We start from the raw sequence: 22,292 nt of genomic DNA, 5'->3' as shown, positions 1-22,292 counted from the left end.
ATAATACCAAAAAAAGAAAAAAGAAAAATTATTTTTCCGTAATTATGTGGTTAACACTCTTAACATTTAATTTGATTTATTATGCTGTTTTTGAACAGCTGGCTAAATAAATTTATGAGAAAATTAAAGTATATACCTTGATGCTCCTCCTTTTCGAAGAAAACTTGGTAAAGATTTGCTTGGGTCCTAAGCAAATAATAAATCCAAACCGCACTCAACAAGGAGAGGGAGGGAGGCATACCAAATCTAGCTTATAAATGGGGTGGCTCGCGAGGTTGACTCGTAAAGTGTAAAAACCCTACGAACGAAGAAAACCTTTCAAAAACCTCTTTGTAGCGTCTGTGTCGGTGAGTCTGATAGCTTAATGGAGAAGATTCTGGGAGTTAACAATGTTGGGGGGGAGAGGAGGCCAAAGACTAAGATAGTGTGCACGTTGGGACCGTCGTCTCGGTCGGTGGACATGTTAGAGAGGCTTCTGAGGGCAGGGATGAACGTTGCTCGCTTCAACTTTTCCCATGGCACTCATGCTTATCACCAAGGGACCCTCGATAATCTCACCACTGCCATGAACAACACCGGCATTCTTTGTGCTGTCATGTTGGACACTAAGGTATTCTTTCCTCCTTCTTTTTAATTATATGTATGATCTTGCTACTTTTCTTTCTCCTTCAATTGGATTCTAGCATACGTTATTGCATGGGTTTTCTCTTTTTTGCTCCTCTCTCTCTCTCTCTCCCGCAAATTAAATAGTGTATATGAGAATATTACAGGCTGATTCGATCGGTCTCAGTTAGAATTAGTTCACAGCTAGTGTGTCTAAGATGGGTCGGTTTTTGGTTGCTTTAGCGTTGAAAGCGAATCAAGATCCTATATGCATGAATGTGGGAAGAAAGAGGTTTTGATTGTTATTGAATCAAAATCCAGTTTTCAATTTCAAAACTATTTACCAATCTTCTTTTTTTTTTTTTTTTTCTAAGAACATTACTTTTGCTTGATTATTGCAACAAATTGCTTTCCTGGATGGACTTTATATCTTCTTCACCTTTTGATATGTATGTTATCATGAGTCTCAATGAATATCAGAATATATATGGACCTATAATGTTCGATCAGAAGCTGCTTTCCGGGAACCTTAATTATCTCCGCATATTATGAGTGGTATAAATCTTGCTAGTCTTAGTTTTGTTATAAAAAAAAAAAAAACGATTCTGGAAAGAGATGCTTTGTAAAGGAATAAGCACTAAAAGATCTTTGCGTTCTACAATTTTTCTGTTTATGTGCTCGATGCTTAACTTTTTGAGGAATAAGTTCGTCTACAGTACTGACTTATTATATTTTTCATGTTCAACAAGAGCCATTGATTTGGAAACTAATTACTTGGTTATTTTCCTTCTTCCAAACAAAGCTTTAATTTCAGCTGAGGAATGAGGATACCTGGCAGGCACCTTCTTTTTTTTTTTTCTTTTTTTTTTCGTTGTAGATTTCATTTGGAATATTACAACTTGGTACTTGCCTTACAATTAATCTTGTTTTCTTAATTATATTTGGAAAATTTCCAGGGTCCTGAGATTCGAACTGGGTTTTTGAAAGAAGCAAAATCCATACAGCTCCAACAGGGTAAAGAGATTACCATCACCACTGACTATAACATAAAGGGTGATGAGAATATGATAAGTATGAGCTACCCGAAGTTGGCTGAGGATTTAAAGCCACAAAGTGTTATTCTGTGTGCTGATGGGACTATTTCTCTTACTGTTCTGGATTGTGACAAGGAACGGGGTTTGGTTCGTTGTCTCTGTGAAAACTCTGCAGCACTGGGTGAGAGGAAGAATGTCAATCTTCCTGGAGTTATTGTTGATCTCCCAACCTTAACTGATAAGGACAAAGAGGATATTTTGGAATGGGGAGTTCCAAATAAGATTGACATGATTGCTCTATCTTTTGTTCGCAAAGGTTCTGACCTTGTGGAGGTCAGGAAACTGTTAGGACCCTATGCAAAGAACATCCTTCTCATGTCAAAGGTATGTTAATATCATTCGAAGAAATTGTTTGTTAGACTTAAAGTCTAGTAATTAAATCTATATATAGCCGGCAAGTAAGAATTTGACATATATATATATATATAGCTACGTACTGACTGTTTTGTTGTACGTACGTGTTTTGGGGCAGGTGGAGAATCAAGAAGGTGTTGCTAATTTCGATGATATTCTGGCAAACTCAGATGCATTTATGGTGGCACGGGGTGACCTGGGAATGGAAATTCCCATTGAAAAGATATTCCTAGCTCAGAAAGCGATGATACTGAAGGCCAACATGCAAGGAAAACCAGTGGTGACTGCCACTCAGATGTTGGAGTCCATGACTAAATCTCCCCGGCCTACCCGAGCTGAAGCCACTGATGTTGCTAATGCAGTTCTTGATGGCACTGACTGCGTGATGCTTAGCGGAGAAACTGCTGCTGGGGCCTATCCTGAAATTGCTGTACAAACCATGTCTAGAATTTGCGTGGAGGCAGAGAGTTTTATAAACTATGGAGATCTTTTTAAAAGAATAATGAAAACTGCACCAATCCCTATGAGCCCATTGGAGAGCTTGGCCTCTTCAGCAGTGAGCACAGCCCATTGCATTAAAGCAGCTCTGATTTTGGTCCTAACCAGAGGAGGAAGCACCGCAAAGCTAGTGGCTAAGTACAGGCCAAGCATGCCAATCTTGTCCGTGGTGGTTCCAGAGATAAGAACACGTACAGATTCTTTCCATTGGTCATGCAGTGATGAAGCTCCGGCAAGGCATAGCCTTATTTATCGGGGTTTGGTTCCTGTTTTGAGCACAAGTTCTGCAAGAGCTTCTCATGCAGAGTCAACCAAAGAGACCGTAGAGTTGGCCCTCCAACATGCAAAGGCAAAGCAACTTTGCAAGCCTGGAGACTCGGTCGTGGTGTTGCATAGAGTTGACTCTGCTACTGTCATCAAAATCTTGACCGTTGGTTGATTATATTGAGCCAATTAAGTTAATTTAGGTCGTTAATTAGTCATACTTCTTATTTTCTCGGCTTTTGTATTCATGTTTCCCTTTTAATATTTCCTTGTTTCTTTGGATTTAATTACTAGGCAAACAAAATTAATTAAGACATTTAACATTCTTTTTGTTGAAATGGAGAGGATCCTATTCCATGCCAACCTACCATATATAACATCTTTCGTCCTTATAAATGTAACAACATTAAATAAATCCAAAATGAAACAGCTAAAGATCGATAAGAAGAAATCTAACATAGGAAAAAGCTCTACTGTTAACTATTATTTATTTATATTAAGATGAGAAATATGAAAACGAAAGTTATAACAAAGTTACAGGAGAGACAAGGAAAATCAAAATACAGCAGAGCTGGGACCCAAAAATTACCTATACCAGCCAAAATAATGTCAAGTAAAACCGGAAGAAAAAAAAAAAAAAAAAAAAAAAAAAAAAAAAAAAAAAAGAAGTAGGAAAGGAAGTGGGGAAAACCTGGTCCAATAGATTCTTGGCTCGATGAATTTTCGAGAATGCTTCTAAATAATAAGTGAAAAGCGACCCACTTAGCAATTAAGTGTGTTCAAGAAAGTTGCTAGTTGTTTGTATTATTCTATTTTTTAAAATTTTATAGATGAGATAACAAGAAACAAACCAACACAAGAAAAGAAATTACATGAAAAAAAAAACAAAAAAACAAAAAAACAAATACAGACCAACAGAACAACATTCCAAGATAGATTATTGCCATAGTCCAAAAGGAAATTCAAGTGATGACGCAAGTGAGAAAGCCGTTAGTAGAATTGGTTGTAACGCCTATAGTGCAATGTTGTTGGTACAACTGAAGGCACTCTTAATAATTTTGACTTCAAACCAGTTTTTGAAGGAGTTAAGGAGACCAATAGCAACTTAAAATAACAATAATGGAGTCTCCTTCAAGAACAAGGTGGCAAAAAATTAAGGACAAATTTGTTGAGTCCGATGTCCCGCAGAAGGAGTGTATGATGAAGCTTAGGGATGTAAATAAACCAGTCTGTTCGACAACCCGCTCGGTTTAACTTGATCTGAACTCGAGCTCGATGTTGTAGAAACTCGATCGTTACTATAGAAACCCGCTCGATTAGTAAGTGATACATACTCAACTCGCTCGACAAAACTTGATAGGAGCTCGCGAGCTCAGTTCGTTTAAAGCTCGACCGAATCGCTCGTCCGGCTCGTTAGTCCGACTCGTTAGCTCGTTCATATCTTACATATATATTAGTAAAAATAGTAAATATAGTATAATATATATATATATATATATATATAGTATTACATATTAATTATAATACTTTGATAACAATATTTAATTAGTATGTTAAATTAACATATTAAGTTATTAATAGTTAGTATATAACAATATTAAATAGTTAGCATATAAGTATGTGTGTGTGTATATATAAAACACATATATCACATCACACATGATTAATAATAGTTATATATTATAGTTACTTAGTTATATAAAATATATATTAGATTTACTATTTGTTCACATTATATATATACCATAGTTTATACTTTCTAGTTATATATAATAACATATTATATATTTATGTTATTAATAAATGCATAGAGGTTGTTCATAAACTTGAGCTTGAATTCTGCTTTGATCACTTATTGAAAAATTTAATAGTCTACCTCGAGTTCTGGTTGAGCCGAGCTTGTCAAGTAACTTGGCTCGGCTCGAATGTCATTTTCAATGAATTTCAGCTCGCCCGAGTTTTAAACGAGCCAAGCTTGAACATGCAATTTATAGCTCGGCTCGAATTCGAGCTTGACTATTTAGACTCGACTCATAAACAAGCTAGTTTTGAAATCTTCAAACTCGACTCGACTCGACTCGATTCGATTACATCCCTAATAATTAAAGCTTAAAAGACATCTTTTTATGCCGTCTCCGCCGCAAAAAGAAGGGGTGCCACATGTTATAGGGGAGACTATAGGTGATAGAATGGAACAAAAAAGCCATAGATCGGTAGCTTTAATGGCAGCGTATGATATATCTGGATTTTACAACCCTAGATTTGTGTTTGAGAACACATATATGGGCGTGCGAAACCCAGGTCTAGGTTTAAGAGTCCTAGATTTGCCATCCAAGGGAGGCACATAGGGGCGGATGTGGGACAGTGAGAGGAAGAGGACTAAAAATAAATAAATAAATAAATAAAAGGAAGAGAGTGGAGGGAGGAAGGGGGCCCATCGCTCACATGGGAAGCAGTGGAAACCCTGGGGAGAAAGTCGAAGGAAATAGTATGAGCCGATTTGCGATTGCATTGAGAAATAAAATTTTTAAAGAATAAAAATAAAATAGAAAAAGTTTAATTTTTAAAAAGAATTTTTTCAAAAGTACTTTTTGATACTTTTTAGAGCAAAAAGTTAAAGAAAAATACTTTTTGAGTTTTTTTTTTTAAAAAAATAATAATTAACTTTTTGTTTGGCATAATTTTTTATATATTAAAAATATTTTTTAATATTCCCAACGTAATCACAAGCAGATTCTATAAAATAATTTATCATTTGTTAGAAATTTGTTGTTCTTGTCTGCATGCGTTAATTTTTACTTATATTATTATAAGAAAGTGAATGAAAAACTGTCATGCCCTTGACTTCTAAATTTTGAATTCTAAAAAGTCCTCTTACGAGCTGGGGTATTGCAAATTAATCTATGCTTACATCTTCAGCTTGTAAGAGGACTTTTTAGAATGGGATTTGATTCCTACACAACACCATTACAACAACTACACAACTTCTTACATGAGTGTGGGCCCCAGTATGTAGGGTCCACCCTCATGTGAGGGGTTGTTGTGTGGTTGTTGTGTTGATGTTGTAAATTTAACATTTTTCACCTCAGTGTATGAGCTCCACCCTCATGTGAGGGGTTGTTGTGCACTTGTTGTGTTGATATTGTAAATCTAACATTTTCCTATATAATATCCATTTTATCTATATGAGATATATGAAAATATAATTACGTCATTAGATTAAAAACAATCCCCTATCCATGGGTCTCCAAACATTGAAATTGATTTTTTGAATGGTTAAATACATTTTTGGTACTTGTGGTTTGAAAATTTTATTTTTTGTCTTCTATAATTTCATTCGTATCACAAATGGTACATGTGGTTTGCTCCGTTAGTGTTTTCGTCAAAAAACTAACTGTTGGATACATATCAACTCTTGAAAGTATACCCGTGTCATAATATAAAAAAATAAAAAAACAGAAAATAAAAAAACTTTAAAAATTAAGAAAAATTGAAAAAAAAAAAAAAAAACTTTAAAAAAAAAAGTATTAAAAACTTTTAAAAAAAAATGAAAAAGAAAAAAGAAGGAAAAAAAAGAAAAGAAAAGAGGGGTGGTCAGCCACTCCCATGGCCGGTTTAGGGGTGGCCGAACCACCGCCATGGGCCACTAGGGTGGTTCGGCAACCCTGGTGGTGGTTCGGCCACCCCCAGACCAGCCCTTAATTTATTTTTTATTTTTTATTTTTTTTGGCCCTTGCCAAAATTTTTTATTTTTAATTTTTCTCTTTGGCCTTTGAGCCACCCCAAACCGGTCATGAGTCACTCTCTTGGCCAAAATGGGAATGGCCGACCACCCATGGTAGTCACTTTTTCTTTTTTTTTTTTTTTTTTTTGGGAAAAAAAGTAAGACTTTTGTGGTTGAAGTGGGGATATTTTGGGAATTTCAGAACTATTGAGATGGTGCAAAGCAAACTTGGGAAAGTCGCGTGTATATAAAAGAAAGAGCAGAAACCCTAAATGGCACCGATTACTTGATCTTATCTGAGCAGGAGTGTGAGAGTGAGGACTGGGTGGTTTTGAGGAGGTCTCAAATCAGAAAGGCCATTCTTTGATATCTTTAAAGGCTGAAGCCGCCCTGTCCCGAATTCGATAACGAAAAGGGGCTGCTGGAGGCTCAACTATAGGAAGACAAAGAAATGAGCTCTTTCTGAACAAGACCCCTTTTGCCAAATTAGTCTTAAACTTCACCCTTTTGCGATGAAGACTGCCTGCGATCTGAGCCCTTCAATCGAACGGGCAGTGATGGCATTGCGGGCTTTCCTGCTCTAATTTCCTTTTTGTCTGTTATTATTTTTTTTTTCTCTAATATGTGTGGTGTATGCGTGCGCGTATGTATGTATGTTGAATACCTTTGCTATCAGTATTTGCTTGTTAATTTGTTGCACAGATTCTATCTGTTAAGGACAATCGAGAAGTTTCCCCTTCTTTTTCTCTTTGTTTTGGGGAAAAAAGGTGGGAACGCCAAAATACGTTGGGATTACCTGGGAAAACTTGGTCGATTGTTTTGTTTGATCATAATGGCATAATAAGAAATATGTTTTCAGTATATGGCAAGTCTTGCTGTATTTGTTGTTAGTTTACTCCCTTCTGAAACTTAGGGTTCGTAAACGTGTGATTTAGAAAATAGTTTTTTCAAAACATTTGATTTGAAAACCCGATTCTACAAAAATGTTAAAACCATTTTAAAGCGACTAGATTTCATAATAACGTCCCCCTTAATTGCTCTCATCGATTCCAGAATGATCCTCTTTGTTAGCGGGGTTCATCTCATGAGTCAGTTCATCTCGTGAGGCCCTTTTTGTTAGAGCACATGGAAATTGTTAATGGATTGGTTATATTAAAAATTTTGAAAATTTTGTCGGGGCGTATTGTAAATGTTTAAAGATTAGAGGCAAGATTGAAAAATTTGTCAAACTTTGAAGGGATAATTGAATTTAACCCTATTTTTTCTTTCTTTTTGAATGCTAAATCACATGCGTGTATTACTTAACTGTTAGTACAGTTTTCGCCGATGTGGGCAGGATGACTCTGAACTCTGAAGTGTTTGTAAATATGACACAGAAACCAAAAGAGTTGTCACCATATGGCTCAGTGTTGGTGATTGTACGAGGTGTTAAAATTATTAATCATAGAGTAATTCTAAAAGTCACTTTTTTTTATTTTTTTGGTTACTCGTGTTCCTTCAAGAATGACATCTTAAAATCACAGACCGAGCATCCAAAATACTTTTCAATGCATAGGAGGGATTTCTCTTCAAACTGGCCTCCCCAATAACACCTTTGCTATCCAAACCCCTTGTAGAATTCTCTCTGTGGATGCGACAGTATCCAATCTCATTAATCCAGATACAAAAAGTTGGAATACATCTTTGATTTCTTTAATTTCTGATATCTTTGTGGAGGAGGAAGCTCAACTCATATGCAATATTCCTTTGAGTCCTCTATAGCCACCGGATAAGATGACATGGAGGTGTACGAAGAATGACCATTTTTTTGTGCGGAGTGCCTATTATATGGAGAAGGATATTCAAGCTAGCTAAAGAAGTGGGTGTTCAAACATCAACACAGGGACTGAAATATGGAAGCTTATTTGGGGCCTTAATGTTCCCAATGCTACGAAGATGTTTATTTGAAAAGCCTGCAACAATTTACTTCCTACTAAGGAAAATCTCTTCCATAGGCGAGTTGTGGGAGACCAAATATGCCCTATTTGCACTATTGAGATTGAGTCAGTTTTGCACATTTTATGGGAGTGCCCGGCTGCGGTGGATGTGTGGAGCTCGGGACCTAGAAGTTTGCAAAAATGTAGTGGTGGAGCTGTCAGTTTGAGTAGCGTTCTAGAAACTTTGATGAGGAGATGCTCTTCTGTGGATATTGAACATTGGGCAGTTCTGGCCAAGAAATTATGGCTGAGAAGAAATTCTGTAGTGTTTGGTGGAGTTTTTATCTCGCCAAATCAACTAATGAGGAAAGCAGTTATTTCCATTGAGGATTTTAAAAGAGCTAATGTGCCAACTGAAAAGGAGAATGATTTTCAGGCTATACCTGTTCTCCTAGTCCAATGGAAGGCCCCTTCTCTAGGTCTTTATAAAATCAACTGGGATGCTACAATTGACATGAAGAACAGAAGGATGGGAGTTGGGATTATTGCTCGTGATTATCAGGGACTAGTAGTGGCATCACGTAGTCTTACATTACATGGTCATACAGATTCTCTTGTTGCTGAGGCATGGGCTGCTCTTCATGCTGTTGTCTTGGCAAAAGAATCAGGTTTGCTTGATATCATTTGGAAGGAGATGCTTTGCAGGTAGTAAATGAGATTAATTTGGTCATTCATTCTTTGAGCAAAATTGGACACTTCACTGATGATATTAGATCAGTACTGCACTCTCCTAGATCTTTTCGTGTAATTCATGTAAAAAAGAGGCAAATTCTGCTGCCCATGTATTAGCTAAGGCAGTTATGTTTTATGTCAGAGACTCAATATGATTGGAGGAAACTCCACCTCTAATCTCTGATATTGTTCTTAGGGAGTCTTTGAGCCCCTAACTTGTGACCTTTGGGTCTCGTATTTATAAGATTGGAAATTTGTTCAAAAAAAAAGAATGATGTTTTTAAAATTATCACTTCATCCCCAATATTAAAAATCATACTTCCGCCCGGCCGCCGGCCTGCTCCAATAGGCTCGCTCTTGTGCCAATTTTTTTATTCTTTCTTGCACTTACTTCTCATCGTTACTTTGGCCCACAGTCGTTGTAACAGTTGGCATTGGCAATTGACCGGTTACAAAAATGAAAGAAAGAAAAAGAAGATCAGGGAAGAAGAGAGAGTTGTTTGTTGACGCAATTAGCAGAGGACACGCATAATGGAGGAATTATAGATCATCCTTTGATGATATCTTTAGAAGCAATGATGGAGACATAAGATAACAAAAGCTTATTCTATTAGATAAGGCTTTGGACAGGTGGTGAAGAAAGAGGGAATGGAGGTTTTTGAATTTTTTGTGCGAATCACACAGATGTGTAAATGTTTGATAGGCCACGTTGAGGCCTCAGCCCTCACACACGCAACCATATCCACCAAACGTTCCTTTATCCTACCAAATTTCGCGACCCTTCCTTACTTTATGCGGTCCCCCAACATCTAAAAAGCGCGACAGTCAACAGAAACACTGATCGCCCTCTCGAAATTTCTCGGTGCGGACAGCAGGAGTAGCACCACCTTACATCAGCCCACAGTTTCAACAAGCTTCAAGAATCTTTCATGCTTACATCAGCCTACAGTTTCAACAAGCTTCAAGAATCTTTCATGCTAGTAGACACAGATATTTCTTCAGTTTTCCATTCCTTTCCAACTTCCAACTAGAGGGTAAGGGCCAGGGAGCGGGAGCATTACATCTGTTCCCCCGGAGGCCGGATTTATATTTTGTTGAGGGATATAATATACCCACCCTACAAGCTAAGTGAAGGGATAGAATAGAACAAAACATAAACAAAAGGTCATTGATTTCGTCGTTACCATATTCACTCGCTGGACCGCATAAAGCCAATGGAAGAAAGTAGCATTAATTCATACCAACAACTCCAATAGGATACCAAGGGAAAAGAAAAAAGAAAAGTCCCACTTGAAACAGAGAGATCTTCTATAACTTAATAATAGGAAGGGATAAGCATTTTTACAATCATAAAAAGGGCTTCACTCCAACATAAAAGAGCACCAACAAGCACACAGCTGGTTGCTCTTCAAACTTACAAGGAACCAGCAAGCTAGGATCCAAAAAAAATATAAATCCAAAGGCCTGCTCCATAAGAAAATACACTCACAGCATTACTTCATTTTTAGTAGTATGAACACTTCTCACATGGATATTACATGAAAACGGTTCTGTACAAAGGGAAAAGAAATAGAATGGGGCTGTTGGGAAACAACCACATCATCTTCCAGCGGCGACCAAGGTCTTCTCCTTGAAGTCTTGAGCAGACTTTAAATGAGATGGTTCTGTTTCTGCGAATATCTCTTCCTGTGCAGGGACAGGCACTGGATGAACTGGTTTTGGTGTGTAGTTGAAAGACAGATCTCTGTTGGCAGATAGCGCAAGGAGCTCTTTCTCCTCCAGCCCTTTTGTTGGCTCCAGACTGCAACGATCTGGGGTGTGCTTGGCCAATGCGTCTTTAAATTTTTTTATCTGTATGATTAATTCCATCATTTAAAAATCCAAATTGAGGGGAGACCCAAAAAAAAAAAAAGTACAAATCCTCAAATGGTATCTGCAAATAATGGGAGATCAACAAGTGGAATCCGTGATCTTACAAGAAAAGTTAAATCATTGGGTGGCCAACAAATAGGTTTGCGAAAAATTATATCTATAAATTCACGAAAAAAAAGAAGCCAGTAAATCCTAAAACTGAAACATAGTGCACCGAATAATAAATAAATATAATGCAAAGTGGATTTAAATATAATGTCTAATTCAAATTTATTAGTGGATAGTTAAACTAGTGAGGCTGTGAGAAAGAGTAATTTTAAAAGGAACATAACAAAGTAGTTCCTAATAAAACTATTTGAGTTTTTGAGCAAACAATTTTCGACACAACCTCTGAATCCAACGCAAATCAAATACGAAATTAACAGATCAGGATTGTGGGGTTGTGAATCCAACACAAACTAGCGGGTTAAGTTTGAGGGGTCGGACCCATTTAATTAAATAAGAATTAACTAACCAAAATAGTTAAGCCCGTTAGTAGAAACATAAACAATTTATCATTCATTGGCAAGTAAAGTAAGAAAATTAAGAATACTGACCGTGGCATTAGTACAGCTAAAGCTGCAAAGACGACCATGAGCTCCTCTGTAGAATCGAAAGAAGGGCAGAACATGGACATTAAGGCTATAACACATGGACTTGTGCTCCTCATAGTTCACCTGAAGGAACTGCACATCTGGGTTCATCTCTGCAAATTGACATATCTGCCATAGAGAACAAAAAACAATCATTTCAATTGGGGTGGGTTTTGAATGTAAAAACAAGCATAAAGCCACATGGGTTGTGGTTAAGACCTTGGGGTGGAGAGCTTTGCAGCCACCGCAGCCAGGGGAGAAGAAATCGAGAACAACCAGCTTATCCCCTGCGTTCAATAGAGAGTCCACAAGGTCCTGTGCGGAGGTCAACTCTTTCATGTTGGGTTGGAGCCCCTTGTCCCACCATTTCTGAACCTTCCCAATCCGAAGGCCCGTCTGTAAATCCCGTACAATGAAAGATTAAAAAGAAAAGAAAAGAAAGAAAACATATAATTTCCCTCAACAATTCAGATCTTCAAAGGACACATACGAGTTTAATATCAATATACATGGCATAAAATTTCAACTCGCGATTTCAAAGAGGGGAAAAAACGAAAATAAAAAAAGATATCTGACCCAAAAGAAATGAATGATTGAACCCTTTATTGCAAAGAAACATATTTTGCCCGAAATCTAACTAAATTGAAAAGAAAAAGGAAGATGCCGCTAAGAAATTACCAACCTGAGCAAAAATTGAAGGTTGGAATCGGAAATTCCCTCTCTTGGGCACGGATTTGTTTTCTTGAAGAACAAATCTTCTGCCATGAAAATCACTGCTTGATGAAAAAGACGATCTGACGGACTTTGGTGTCGTCGGGTTCAGAGGTTGAAACCACCTCACGGAAGAAGATGATTTGTAATTACAGCTCTTCTTTGGGAAAACAGAAAAAAGCCCATCGCCTTGATTATGATGACACGATGAAATCAGATTTGTTCGGCCCAATATCTCCGCCATTGAATTCCAATTCCCCTACTTTTGATTGCCCAAGAAACCCACCAAACCCAGAAAAAGCGGAAATGAATTTACCCAGGTCAGAGAACTGATTGAGACTGAGAGAAAGAAGTTTGCCAAATTGCTTTCGCTTCAAGCACAAGAAATTTCAAGGAAACCCGTAAAGGTGTGAGAGAGAGAGAGAGAGAGATGGAGAGAAAGGGAGCTTCAGGAAGACAAAAGAACGCAGAGACAGCAAGGGAACGCTGGGATAATGTTGCTAGGAATTCTCTACCGTTGATGATGTGAATCCAACGATGGCTAAAAATGTACGTGGATGTGTATATAATAAACCGGTGACGTTATGAATTTCATTGGATAAGGCAGGTTATGGATAGAGATCCATTTTAGGATTGCTATCTATTCGGACAGTAAAAGTTGCTGAAAATTCGGAGTAGGTTATTACTTTTTCTTTTTCTTTTTTATTTGTAGTACAACACGATTTGCGATTTAAAAATGAAGTTAAAAAAATTGAAAAGAAATAGTGCCTTAAATTCTCAAAAAAAAAAAAAAAAATTCATCTATTTTAAAAACCTGCACCCACTTGCCTTCATGTGAAATTGTTTGGCAAATTTCTTAAAATTTCACTTTCTTCTCGAACGCTAAAAATTCTTTATAAATATCAATTAATCGAGTAGATTTTCGTATATGACTGTCTCCTAATACACTATTCAAAAATTAACGGCATTATTAAAAAGTATCAAGTGAAAAAATTACAGAGCCCTAGCAGCCACCAAGAGCAACGACCAAGGTTTTTTGCGTGCTTTTGGAGGAGGGAAGCGCCTCCTCCCCAATTGTTTTGTTCTTAAGATCTGGCTATAAATAAGTGTTCTCCCAGCTTTTAGGGCTATGGGAGTTTTTGTTCCTCCTAGGCTAAATCCAGTGGAGGTTGTGTCTCCGAGCCTTAGGGCTGTGGAGTTGGTTTTTGTGTTTTTCTTAGTGTTCTCTGGCAGGAAGGCAATACGAGTCGTCCTCTAGGAGTTTCGGTGCCCGACGATCTCTGGCCGTTTCTTAATCCGTCTGATATGCATCTTTGAAGCTAGATCTGTGATCATTCGCTGGTCCTCTCTTGACATGCGCCCCACCGCTGTGTTCGCCATCATCCTCCGGTCCTACTGCTTCAAACCACGGCCTCGTCAGAGTTATGATGGCCGGCACATGAGGGTCACGCCCTATTTTTCAGGTCTTGGTGGCTGAGTCTGGTGGTCCATGGAGGTCGCCTGATGCAGAGGGGTCTACGGGGCTGGCGCGTGTTCTACACACGTCGTCTCCAGCGACGGGATCTACCTTCTTACGACGACTTTGTGTGTGGTTTCCTATTGTGTTGCTTTTGTTTTGTTGTTTAGTTTTTAGAAAGTATGTCGGTGATTTTCCTGTATTACTGGACTGTTTATGGCTTGTTAGTTCGAATCAGCCATCTTTTCTTTGATAGAGGACCGTTATTGTCAAAAAGCGATTATAATGTCTGTCCCTGTAATATTTGTGATTTTGTTGGCAGCACTCAAGTCAATCTTCTGGCTTAGTGTGTAGGGTATCATTATGCCTCTATTCACTGTATTTGCCTTCAGGCTTTTCAGATTAATATATGTAGCTCCGGTTACTTTGTTCAAAAAATAAAAAAATACACTATTCAAAATACCTAAAAAAAAAGTGCACTATTCAAAACAAAACCACTAAACTCTTTTTTTAAAAACAAAACATTTCTTAAAAGATAATTACTAGGAACGTTCCACAGCCCCATATAGGGGTGGGCAAATTATCCGCCTACTGACCACCTACCGAACCGAACCGCCATCGACCGCCTACCGACTTTAACCGACTAATTTCGATTCGGTAGTCGGTATAAAATTTTATTCCAAAAGTCGGATCGGCAGCTGAACCGAACCGAACCGCATTTTAAGCGGCAGCCGAACCAAACCGAACCGCCTTTTAAGCGGTAACTGAACTGAATTCTATTTCGACCGATTAACCGAACCGACATAAAACGAAACGACATCGTTTTAGTAAGAACGAAACGTATGATCATTTTTTTTTCATTTAAAAAAATCAAAACGACGTCGTTTCATTACCCATTTTAACCGAATGTTAACCGATTTAACCGACTTAACCGACCGCCTATTAACCGCCTTACCGACTTAACCGACCGCCTATTAACCGCTTTATCGACCAAACCGACCGCCTATTATCCGCTTAACCGACCGCCTATTAACCGCTTAACCGACTTAACCGAAATAAATTCACCGACTACATTCCGACAAAAGTCGGTTAACCGACCGAATTAACCGACTTAACCGCCTACCGAACCGACGCCCACCCCTAGCCCCATAGTAGCCTTCAAGAACATTCAACGACCTAATGCTAGTCGCCATGTACTCATGACATCCACAATTTGGCCTATTTGAACTTTCGACAGCCTTACAATGACGGGTAAGAGTGTTTAATGGCCCCAAGGTGTCACTCTTGTGTGGCATCCATGAACTTCCGATGTCCCCGCGATAGTTGCCATGAATTTCTAAATGCCTCATGGTGGCTACTAGGAACGTCAGCGGCCCCACGATGACTACCAGGATTGTCTGGCACAGATATTGCGGTGGTTGCTGCCAAGTGGGCACTAGAGCATGTACTCTGCAATAGCTTTTCTCTTTTTCTTTTATTTTGGGCAACACTTTTTTTTTTTTTTTTTTTAAGGAAAGATAAATCTTTTATTAATCAAGAGAAGGGTATATAACATCATTACCATATAGGTGTACACAACAACACCATAAAAAGTGTACACAACACCACCATCAAGGTGTGTACCCACCTGAGCCTAAAAGACTCAGAACATAACAGACATAATGCTATAAATAAAACCTAGCCAAACAGAATGATGTCTTTACGTTGACATAAAACTTTCCTTGAATAGGGAGTCAGTCATACATTATAGCTAAAAGCAATGACTAGGTTAATAAGCACAAAGCAAACTGCCAAACAACACAGGAAAATTCAATCCAAAAGCTATATTTCAAGAGATCCGCCACCCAAGGCAACGCGTGTGGCACACGTGCCACCTCCATAAAACTTCCTACAGTCGCCATTCACCATTATCCTCCGATGGCCACCAGAAACGGCCAACAAAACAGTCCATGGCCATCATGAGCTACCCAAAACAGAAAATACCCAGGTGCATGATGACCACGCGCTGGCCATAGAGTCTTCGCACGGCTGTGAGAAGTGGCTACCATACTAGAAAATGACAGCGAACAAGGTTGGAGGACGCGTGTCCAACAGAAGACGATGTAAAAGCAAATCTGGCCTCCAAGAAAACGACAATTGAAGCTCAGCCAAGATCTTTGCCGTCGACACGCACAGGACAACGACTCCCCTCTGGCACTTTCTCCAGTGAGCTTACCTGTCAAAACAAACTAAAAAATAAAAAAATAAGCCTCCATAGTCCAAAAGGACTAGGAGAAGAAAACTCACCGCCAGATCTACACTGGGGAACAAAAACTTCACAACCCTAATATTTGGGAGACTAACCTTCACTAGAAAACCATGGAAGAACCAAAAAATCACCTTAACCTAAAAAGGCCAAGGGGAACAACGAAGATGGGGAGGGGAAGGCATGAAGCCTCCCCCTTCCCCTCTCCCCCTGGCAGAATAGAAGAAAGAAAGCCCTAGAGTGATTTTAGATAGAGAAGCTCTAAAAGAGAGAGAGAGTGGGCAAAAAAAAATTAATGGTTGGGCAACACTCTTCAATTTTTTACTTTTTATTTTTTATTTTTGAAAAACACTTCTCAAAAGTTTATCCAAAGAATATCGATTTGTGGACCCAACGTACAACATTTTTTTTCTTCTAAATGTGATTCCATCAAATCAAATCAATTCAAAATCCAAAACACGTCTCAAAATTTTAATAAAGCTACCATTTTTATTTTTTTAAAATTGTTTGCTCTGTTTGTTAAAATTATTGTTTTATTGCTTTTGTTTTCTATTTTCAAAATAAAAACATAAAGGAAAATTTTCACTTAACCCCCTTAAACTTTCATTACTTTTACAATCTTTCTCACAAAGTTCAAAAACTCTCAATATAGTGTATCCAAACTTTTAAAATCTACAATCTCACCCATTTTGTTATGATTTTAGGTTAAGTCAAACAGTTAAAGGGTAAAATAATTCTTATTCATATGTAAACTTCATAAAATTACAAAATTATCAAGCAATTTTTTTTTTTTTTTAAAATAAAAATAAAAATGAGGGTATTTTTTGTAGTTTTCACATCCTCTGTTATGATTTAATATTAAATCCTAACGGATATATAAAATTGTAAAAAATTGAAAGTTGAATATACCAAATTAAGAGGTTTTAACTTTGGGAGGAGTTTGCAAAAGAATGAAAGCTCAAAAAGTTAAGTGAAGTTTCATCATACATTAACAAACAAACAAACAAAACAAGCGGACCAATTATTTTTTGAGTAATGTTACACTCTGACGTGACTTTTAAAATTATTATTGCATTTAGAATAAAACACCATAATTTTGATCTAATTAAAATTTTAAAAATCACATAAAAAAAGTGTGCGAGTAAAAATATGTGTAGCATTATTATTATTATTTTTTGGTTCAAAAGAAAATTCACAGTAAATGAATAAAATATGCAAGGTAGCATAAAATATGTGTTTGGCATGCCAAGCACGCTCTGAATCTAATTCACCGGATCCGGTGGTTTCAACGTTCAAAAGGTAGGCGAGTGGTGCACACGTGGGAACTTTTCGAAATGTCACCATCGTGATTTACCAAAACCCTTGAATCTTGATCCTTAATCCTTGATCCTGGGAAATTTGATACCACATCGTTTTTGGAATTTCTATAAAAGGCGCCTTCTGCGCCACCTCGTCCTACTCCTATGTCACGATTCATGTCGCGTCACTTAAAAAATAAATAAAAAATAAAAAATAAAAAATATGTCGTGTCTTGTGACCCCTTCCATTCACGATTCACGACAAAAGTGTTTTTCTCTTGGCTAGATTGAGATTGAGATCCCCTCTGGCGGTAGAGAGAGAGGGGTTGTGGGGGCCCGTTTATTCGGACATGTCTGCCACACAATCTAAAATCTAAATTGTTTGGGGGTAGCAATAAAGCTTTCAATTGTGTGGAGCCAATTGCCATAAAATTCATTTATAATAAATAATGTTTTCAAGAAGCTCGATAAATTAGTGTCAGTTATTTTATTTTTTTTTATTTTTTTTTTGAGATACATTAGTGTCAATTATTAAATGATGCTCTCGAGCATCATTTAATTATAAACCGATTTTCAAAGGTGAATTTCAACCATAATTTATATCATCTTATGATTGAATCATTGACAAAATTATGGGCATCCCCCATTAGTAAGTCGAGTTGGGCCACGCCTCATGAAAACACATCGGTTAGAAATCACGCCTTATGAAGCGAAGATCACTAGTTTGAATCCCTCCTTCTTGATTGGACATGTCAAAAAAAAAAAAAAAAAAAGTATGAGTTGGGCCAATTTATAAGATTTTGATATTATCACTCACTTTGGACACATATACAAAAATCTTTCTCATTATTACAATGGATGCTTCAAAAAAACAAAAAAGGTTTTAATAAACATAACCCGTACTTTCATTTTGAGAAAATAGTTTAATAAGTAATTTTGTTAGAAATTAAGAATAATGTAAGATTTGTCTAACTCTTTTACAGCTTGTTGACATGTGTCATCATGCGATTGTAGAGTGTTAATTTTTAATTTTTTTAACAGTTAACAGGACTCCAATGATCAATCACATACTAGCTATTACGATACATGTTAACAAGTTATAAAAGATAAATCTAGCGCTTTACTCTAGATAGAAAAGGATGTTAGCATTTTAACTGAAGTTGTAATTGTTTTCTCCCTTTCTCATCTATTTACTTCATCTACTGCTTTCTCTCAATTTTAGCTCTTTTTTCTCTTTCCACTTCTCATCAAACCTTTCTCCCCAGCTTCTTCTTCTTCTTTTTCTTCATTTTTTTTTTCTTTAAGAGAAAGTCTCTTAACACGTGATTCACTCAGGCCAAGGTTTTCTAAATTCTAAAAGTAGTGATAACATCGAAAAGTGTCAAAACAAAAAAGACGAATATCTTATCAATTTCTCTATTGGTTAGACTTTTCAATTTTTGTACCTGCACTTTTTTCCTCTACTTTTGCAATAGAATAGAATAAGGATAGGGAAAGGAGAACCCAAATAGTGGTTATTTTTAAATATTTAAAAATACACTTTCTTTCTTTCTTTTTTTTTTAAAAAAAAATATTTAAAGCATATTTTATTTTAAATATGCTTGTGTGTACAAACAACATAAATCTCGATTCTTAAACGATGATAAGTTACAACATACCAAATAAAATAAAATAAAAATGGAGAAAATATATACAATATAGAAAAAGACTCAAGTTTTAAGTCGTTTTTTAGAAAAACATAGTAAATTTGGCTTTTTCTTCTTTGGTATTCTCATCATAAACAAAATAAATAAAAAAATTCGAGGAAAAGGGAAAAGGGAAAGAACCAAGAAAACAAAACACCTACGGCGGGCTTTCCTAAAGGTTCCGGGCCCATCCGTCCTCTCTCTCTCTCTCTCTCTCTCTCTCTCTCTCTGTCTTCCTAACAAAGTGGACCAAAGATTCAAAGGAATCTCTTTATTGTCTGACGATTGACGGCTCTGACCCAGAAATCAGAATGGTTCGATCTTCTCCATAGTGTTTAGTAGACCTGCCCAGCAGTACTTACAACTTGGCACTTTAACAGCGTCCAACCAAATTCCAAACTCTTCTCCTCCTCCTCCTCCTCTTCAGTAGAATCTCATTCTGTAAGAGATTCCGTTGGCTGATTATCCAAAAAAGATGCTTCACCTACATCTTCCCCACCTTTCCAGACCCAGCTCAACCACCCATCCAAGATTCAACCATGCCAGACATTATCATCATCATTGCAAACAACTTCCTACACCATCACCCACCAAACCCGTCTTCACCCCCAGAACCCACAATCTCAGCCACATTGCAAGGTGCGCAACTCACAATGCTCTGTCACTTCCTACCACTTCTGTTACTACTGATCCTAAATCCGATGATAACCTCACCAAGCATCAGAAATCTCAAGAGATTCAAGAGGGTACTCATGAAAAGAACTTCTGGGGTGCTGTCAGTTTGATCATTGGCACTGCCGTCGGGCCTGGAATGCTCGCCTTGCCCGCTGCCACCATTACTTCAGGTCCATTTCCCTCGACCATTGTCATCCTCCTCTCATGGGTTTACGTTATCTCCTCAATCATTCTTGTTGCTGAGCTCAGCTTTGCAACCATGGAAGAAGATGGGGTGGAAGAGGTGAGCTTTACTGGCCTTGTAACAAAGGCTTTAGGAAGTCGTTTCGGTGCTTTTGTTGCCCTCGTCTATGTATCCTTGAGTTTTTCATTATTAGTGGCTTGTGTTTCGGGCATCGGGTCACTTGTCTCTCTGTGGTTTCCATGGATGAATCTTGTGATGGCTCATGCCTTGTTTCCTCTAATTGTTGGAACTGTGACTCTTTTCTTTCCGTTTAAGGCCATTGATGCTACGAATCGCTTTTTATGCTTCATCATGATTTTCTCTCTTACTGCACTTGTGGCTGTTGGTTTATCTGTGGCCAGAACAAACATATTGAGTTCATTGGCTTATGCCTCGTGGGGCTTTTCGTCGATTTTGCCTGCTATACCTGTTACTGTACTCACATTGGGGTTTCATGTTATCACCCCTTTCATATGTAAGATTGCTGGGAACACCGTGCATGATGCTCGCAAAGCAATACTGGTTGGTGGGGCCGTTCCGTTGCTCATGGTTTTGTCATGGAATTTGATTGTTTTGGGGCTTGCAGGCCCCAACTGGGCCGCTTCCATAGCAGACCCTATATCCCTTTTGCTCTCTGTCAACCCTTCTGCTTCATCTGCAATTCAAGGCTTTGCCTTCTCTGCCCTGGCAACTAGCTTGATTGGATATGCTGTAAGCTTCCCAAAACAGCTTCTTGATACCTTGCAGTTGCTTTTTGGCAAATTCGGTTCAGGAAAACAAATTAGCGCTCATTCACAAATGGGTTCTAATGTGGATGAAATTGGGAGAGTTGGCTTTGTTGTTTACTCAGGAAAGCCTAATCGCGGAAATCCAGGGAAAGTTTCTTATATAGAATCGAGGCGCGGTGCTGGCTCAGAAGCTAAATTGAAATCAAGCGTAGACGGTTCTGATTCATTCAAGATCGCTGTATTGGTGATTGTACTGGGTGCTTCAGTTCTCATAGCATCTTTCTTCCGCTCCACTTTTTCAAGAGCTCTCGATTTTGCAGGGGTTTATGCAAACTGCTTTCTGTTTGGCATCATTCCTCCTGCAGTGGCTTACATATATCAATCTAGAAAAAAAATCAGGTATGGCCAAAGGATTTACTCTCAAGCTATATATTTGTTTGAACATTAGTACTCTTAAGCTATTTGTTGGGCAACATCAAGATAAAGCAAATAAAAGAGAAATTACACATGCATGAACTTGCTGTGGTGACACTTGGCTTACAGAGGCAGCCTTGATGTGCCTTTGATCACCTCGTTTTACATGTTTATTGGTTAAGCTTGATCTCAATCCTGGGAAAAGCTACAAAAGCGAAAGATCAGGATAATGGGAAAACTAGTTCTCAGGTAGATACAAATTTTCTGCAGGTTCATCCTTGTGTTTAATCACCCGTGCAAATGCCACCATCTCTAGCTTCATTATATTTCATTTGGAATCAGCCCATGTTTTCAGTGTGGCAAAATTAACTTGAAAAACGGAGTCCAAATTCCTCCCATATGACATAAGCCTTTTGATTCTAGATAAACTGCTGTCAGATGGATTTGGGCTAGCTTAATATCTCCTCAAAAGAGCCAACTGTTTTACATTTGTCTGAAACCTTGATCTATCTCCTTTTTCTTAGCTCAACGAATTATGTGAAAGCCTAAAAGTTCATTTGATCAGTTCTATAGTACTCTTGTTATCCATGTCCTTTAGAAGAAGTATGTGCTGGAATTTCATCACTTCTTTTTCTGCACAATGGAATAGTGAAAGGAAATGAACTTATTTTCAATGAATACAAATAAGTTTCTTTATTCATTTGTCTTGTGGTTGAGTCTTATTGCCATGCTCGGATTTTGCAGGTCATCTGTCCTGCCGGGGGGAGACGCTGCACTTCTTTTACTCTTCTGCATTGCTGTCATCTTGGGGATTTGGCATTAGAAGACTAGCGGCCGCCTAGATTTTAACAGCAGTCATAGACTTTATTATGTATTCCTCATGTCTTTCTTTCCTGGGAAGAGTATGCATGGACTATTATTACTTTTTCAATTCATTAAGAATGAGGAATTCAATTTAAAAAGTCCTTCAAAGTCACGGTGAATTATGGTGAGGCTTGTTTCAAGTAGATTAGAATATCATCGTAAAAACTTAAAAGCAGCCGACCGCCATTGCACAATCATGACTGTACGTGTCAGTCAATTATCATCACGGTTAATGCAAAATCTACCACATGTGGAAAACGAGGGGGGGACCGGTTATGAAAAGTTATGATAATTATTTGAGGGG

At 37.8% G+C, this 22,292-nt stretch overlaps 3 protein-coding genes across 3 annotated transcripts; 2 read left to right on the top strand and 1 right to left on the bottom strand.

The window, feature by feature from the left end:
* Nucleotides 1-52: 52 nt before the first annotated feature.
* Nucleotides 53-3,061, top strand: LOC133873790 (pyruvate kinase, cytosolic isozyme-like). The gene is made up of 3 exons (XM_062311555.1): nt 53-610; nt 1,560-2,021; nt 2,170-3,061. The coding sequence occupies exons 1-3, from the start codon at nt 365-367 to the stop codon at nt 2,986-2,988; spliced, it is 1,527 nt and encodes a 508-aa protein (XP_062167539.1). The 5' UTR covers nt 53-364; the 3' UTR covers nt 2,989-3,061.
* A 7,414-nt stretch (nt 3,062-10,475) lies between these two features.
* LOC133873046 (thioredoxin-like 1-1, chloroplastic) lies at nt 10,476-12,948 on the bottom strand. Its single transcript, XM_062310759.1, has 4 exons — nt 12,372-12,948; nt 11,909-12,085; nt 11,654-11,818; nt 10,476-11,036 (listed from the first exon to the last, which is right to left on the bottom strand). Exons 1-4 carry the CDS (start codon nt 12,642-12,644, stop codon nt 10,785-10,787), a joined length of 867 nt encoding a protein of 288 aa, XP_062166743.1. The 5' UTR covers nt 12,645-12,948; the 3' UTR covers nt 10,476-10,784.
* Nucleotides 12,949-19,320: 6,372 nt separating this feature from the next.
* On the top strand, nt 19,321-22,086 carry LOC133872303 (uncharacterized). The gene is made up of 2 exons (XM_062309782.1): nt 19,321-21,109; nt 21,869-22,086. Exons 1-2 carry the CDS (start codon nt 19,560-19,562, stop codon nt 21,945-21,947), a joined length of 1,629 nt encoding a protein of 542 aa, XP_062165766.1. The 5' UTR covers nt 19,321-19,559; the 3' UTR covers nt 21,948-22,086.
* The last annotated feature ends 206 nt before the right edge of the window (nt 22,087-22,292 follow it).

This window comes from Alnus glutinosa, chromosome 7, assembly GCF_958979055.1.
Source record: "Alnus glutinosa chromosome 7, dhAlnGlut1.1, whole genome shotgun sequence".
Classification (NCBI taxonomy): Eukaryota; Viridiplantae; Streptophyta; class Magnoliopsida; order Fagales; family Betulaceae; genus Alnus; species Alnus glutinosa.
Note: the sequence above shows the minus strand (reverse complement) of the source record. Positions and strands in the feature narration are given on the sequence as shown.

Bases quoted from the DNA above. Each gene is read 5' to 3' on its own strand.
- LOC133873790 (XM_062311555.1), top strand. From the start codon at position 365: ATGGAGAAGATTCTGGGAGTTAACAATGTTGGGGGGGAGAGGAGGCCA. The intron at 611-1,559 runs GTATTCTTTCCT...GAAAATTTCCAG, and splicing joins CTGTCATGTTGGACACTAAG to GGTCCTGAGATTCGAACTGG. The intron at 2,022-2,169 runs GTATGTTAATAT...GTTTTGGGGCAG, and splicing joins ACATCCTTCTCATGTCAAAG to GTGGAGAATCAAGAAGGTGT.
- LOC133873046 (XM_062310759.1), bottom strand. From the start codon at position 12,644: ATGGCGGAGATATTGGGCCGAACAAATCTGATTTCATCGTGTCATCAT. The intron at 12,086-12,371 runs GTTGGTAATTTC...CGGGATTTACAG, and splicing joins AACCTTCAATTTTTGCTCAG to ACGGGCCTTCGGATTGGGAA. The intron at 11,037-11,653 runs GTCAGTATTCTT...TTAATCATACAG, and splicing joins TTAGCTGTACTAATGCCACG to ATAAAAAAATTTAAAGACGC.
- LOC133872303 (XM_062309782.1), top strand. From the start codon at position 19,560: ATGCTTCACCTACATCTTCCCCACCTTTCCAGACCCAGCTCAACCACC. The intron at 21,110-21,868 runs GTATGGCCAAAG...CGGATTTTGCAG, and splicing joins CAATCTAGAAAAAAAATCAG to GTCATCTGTCCTGCCGGGGG.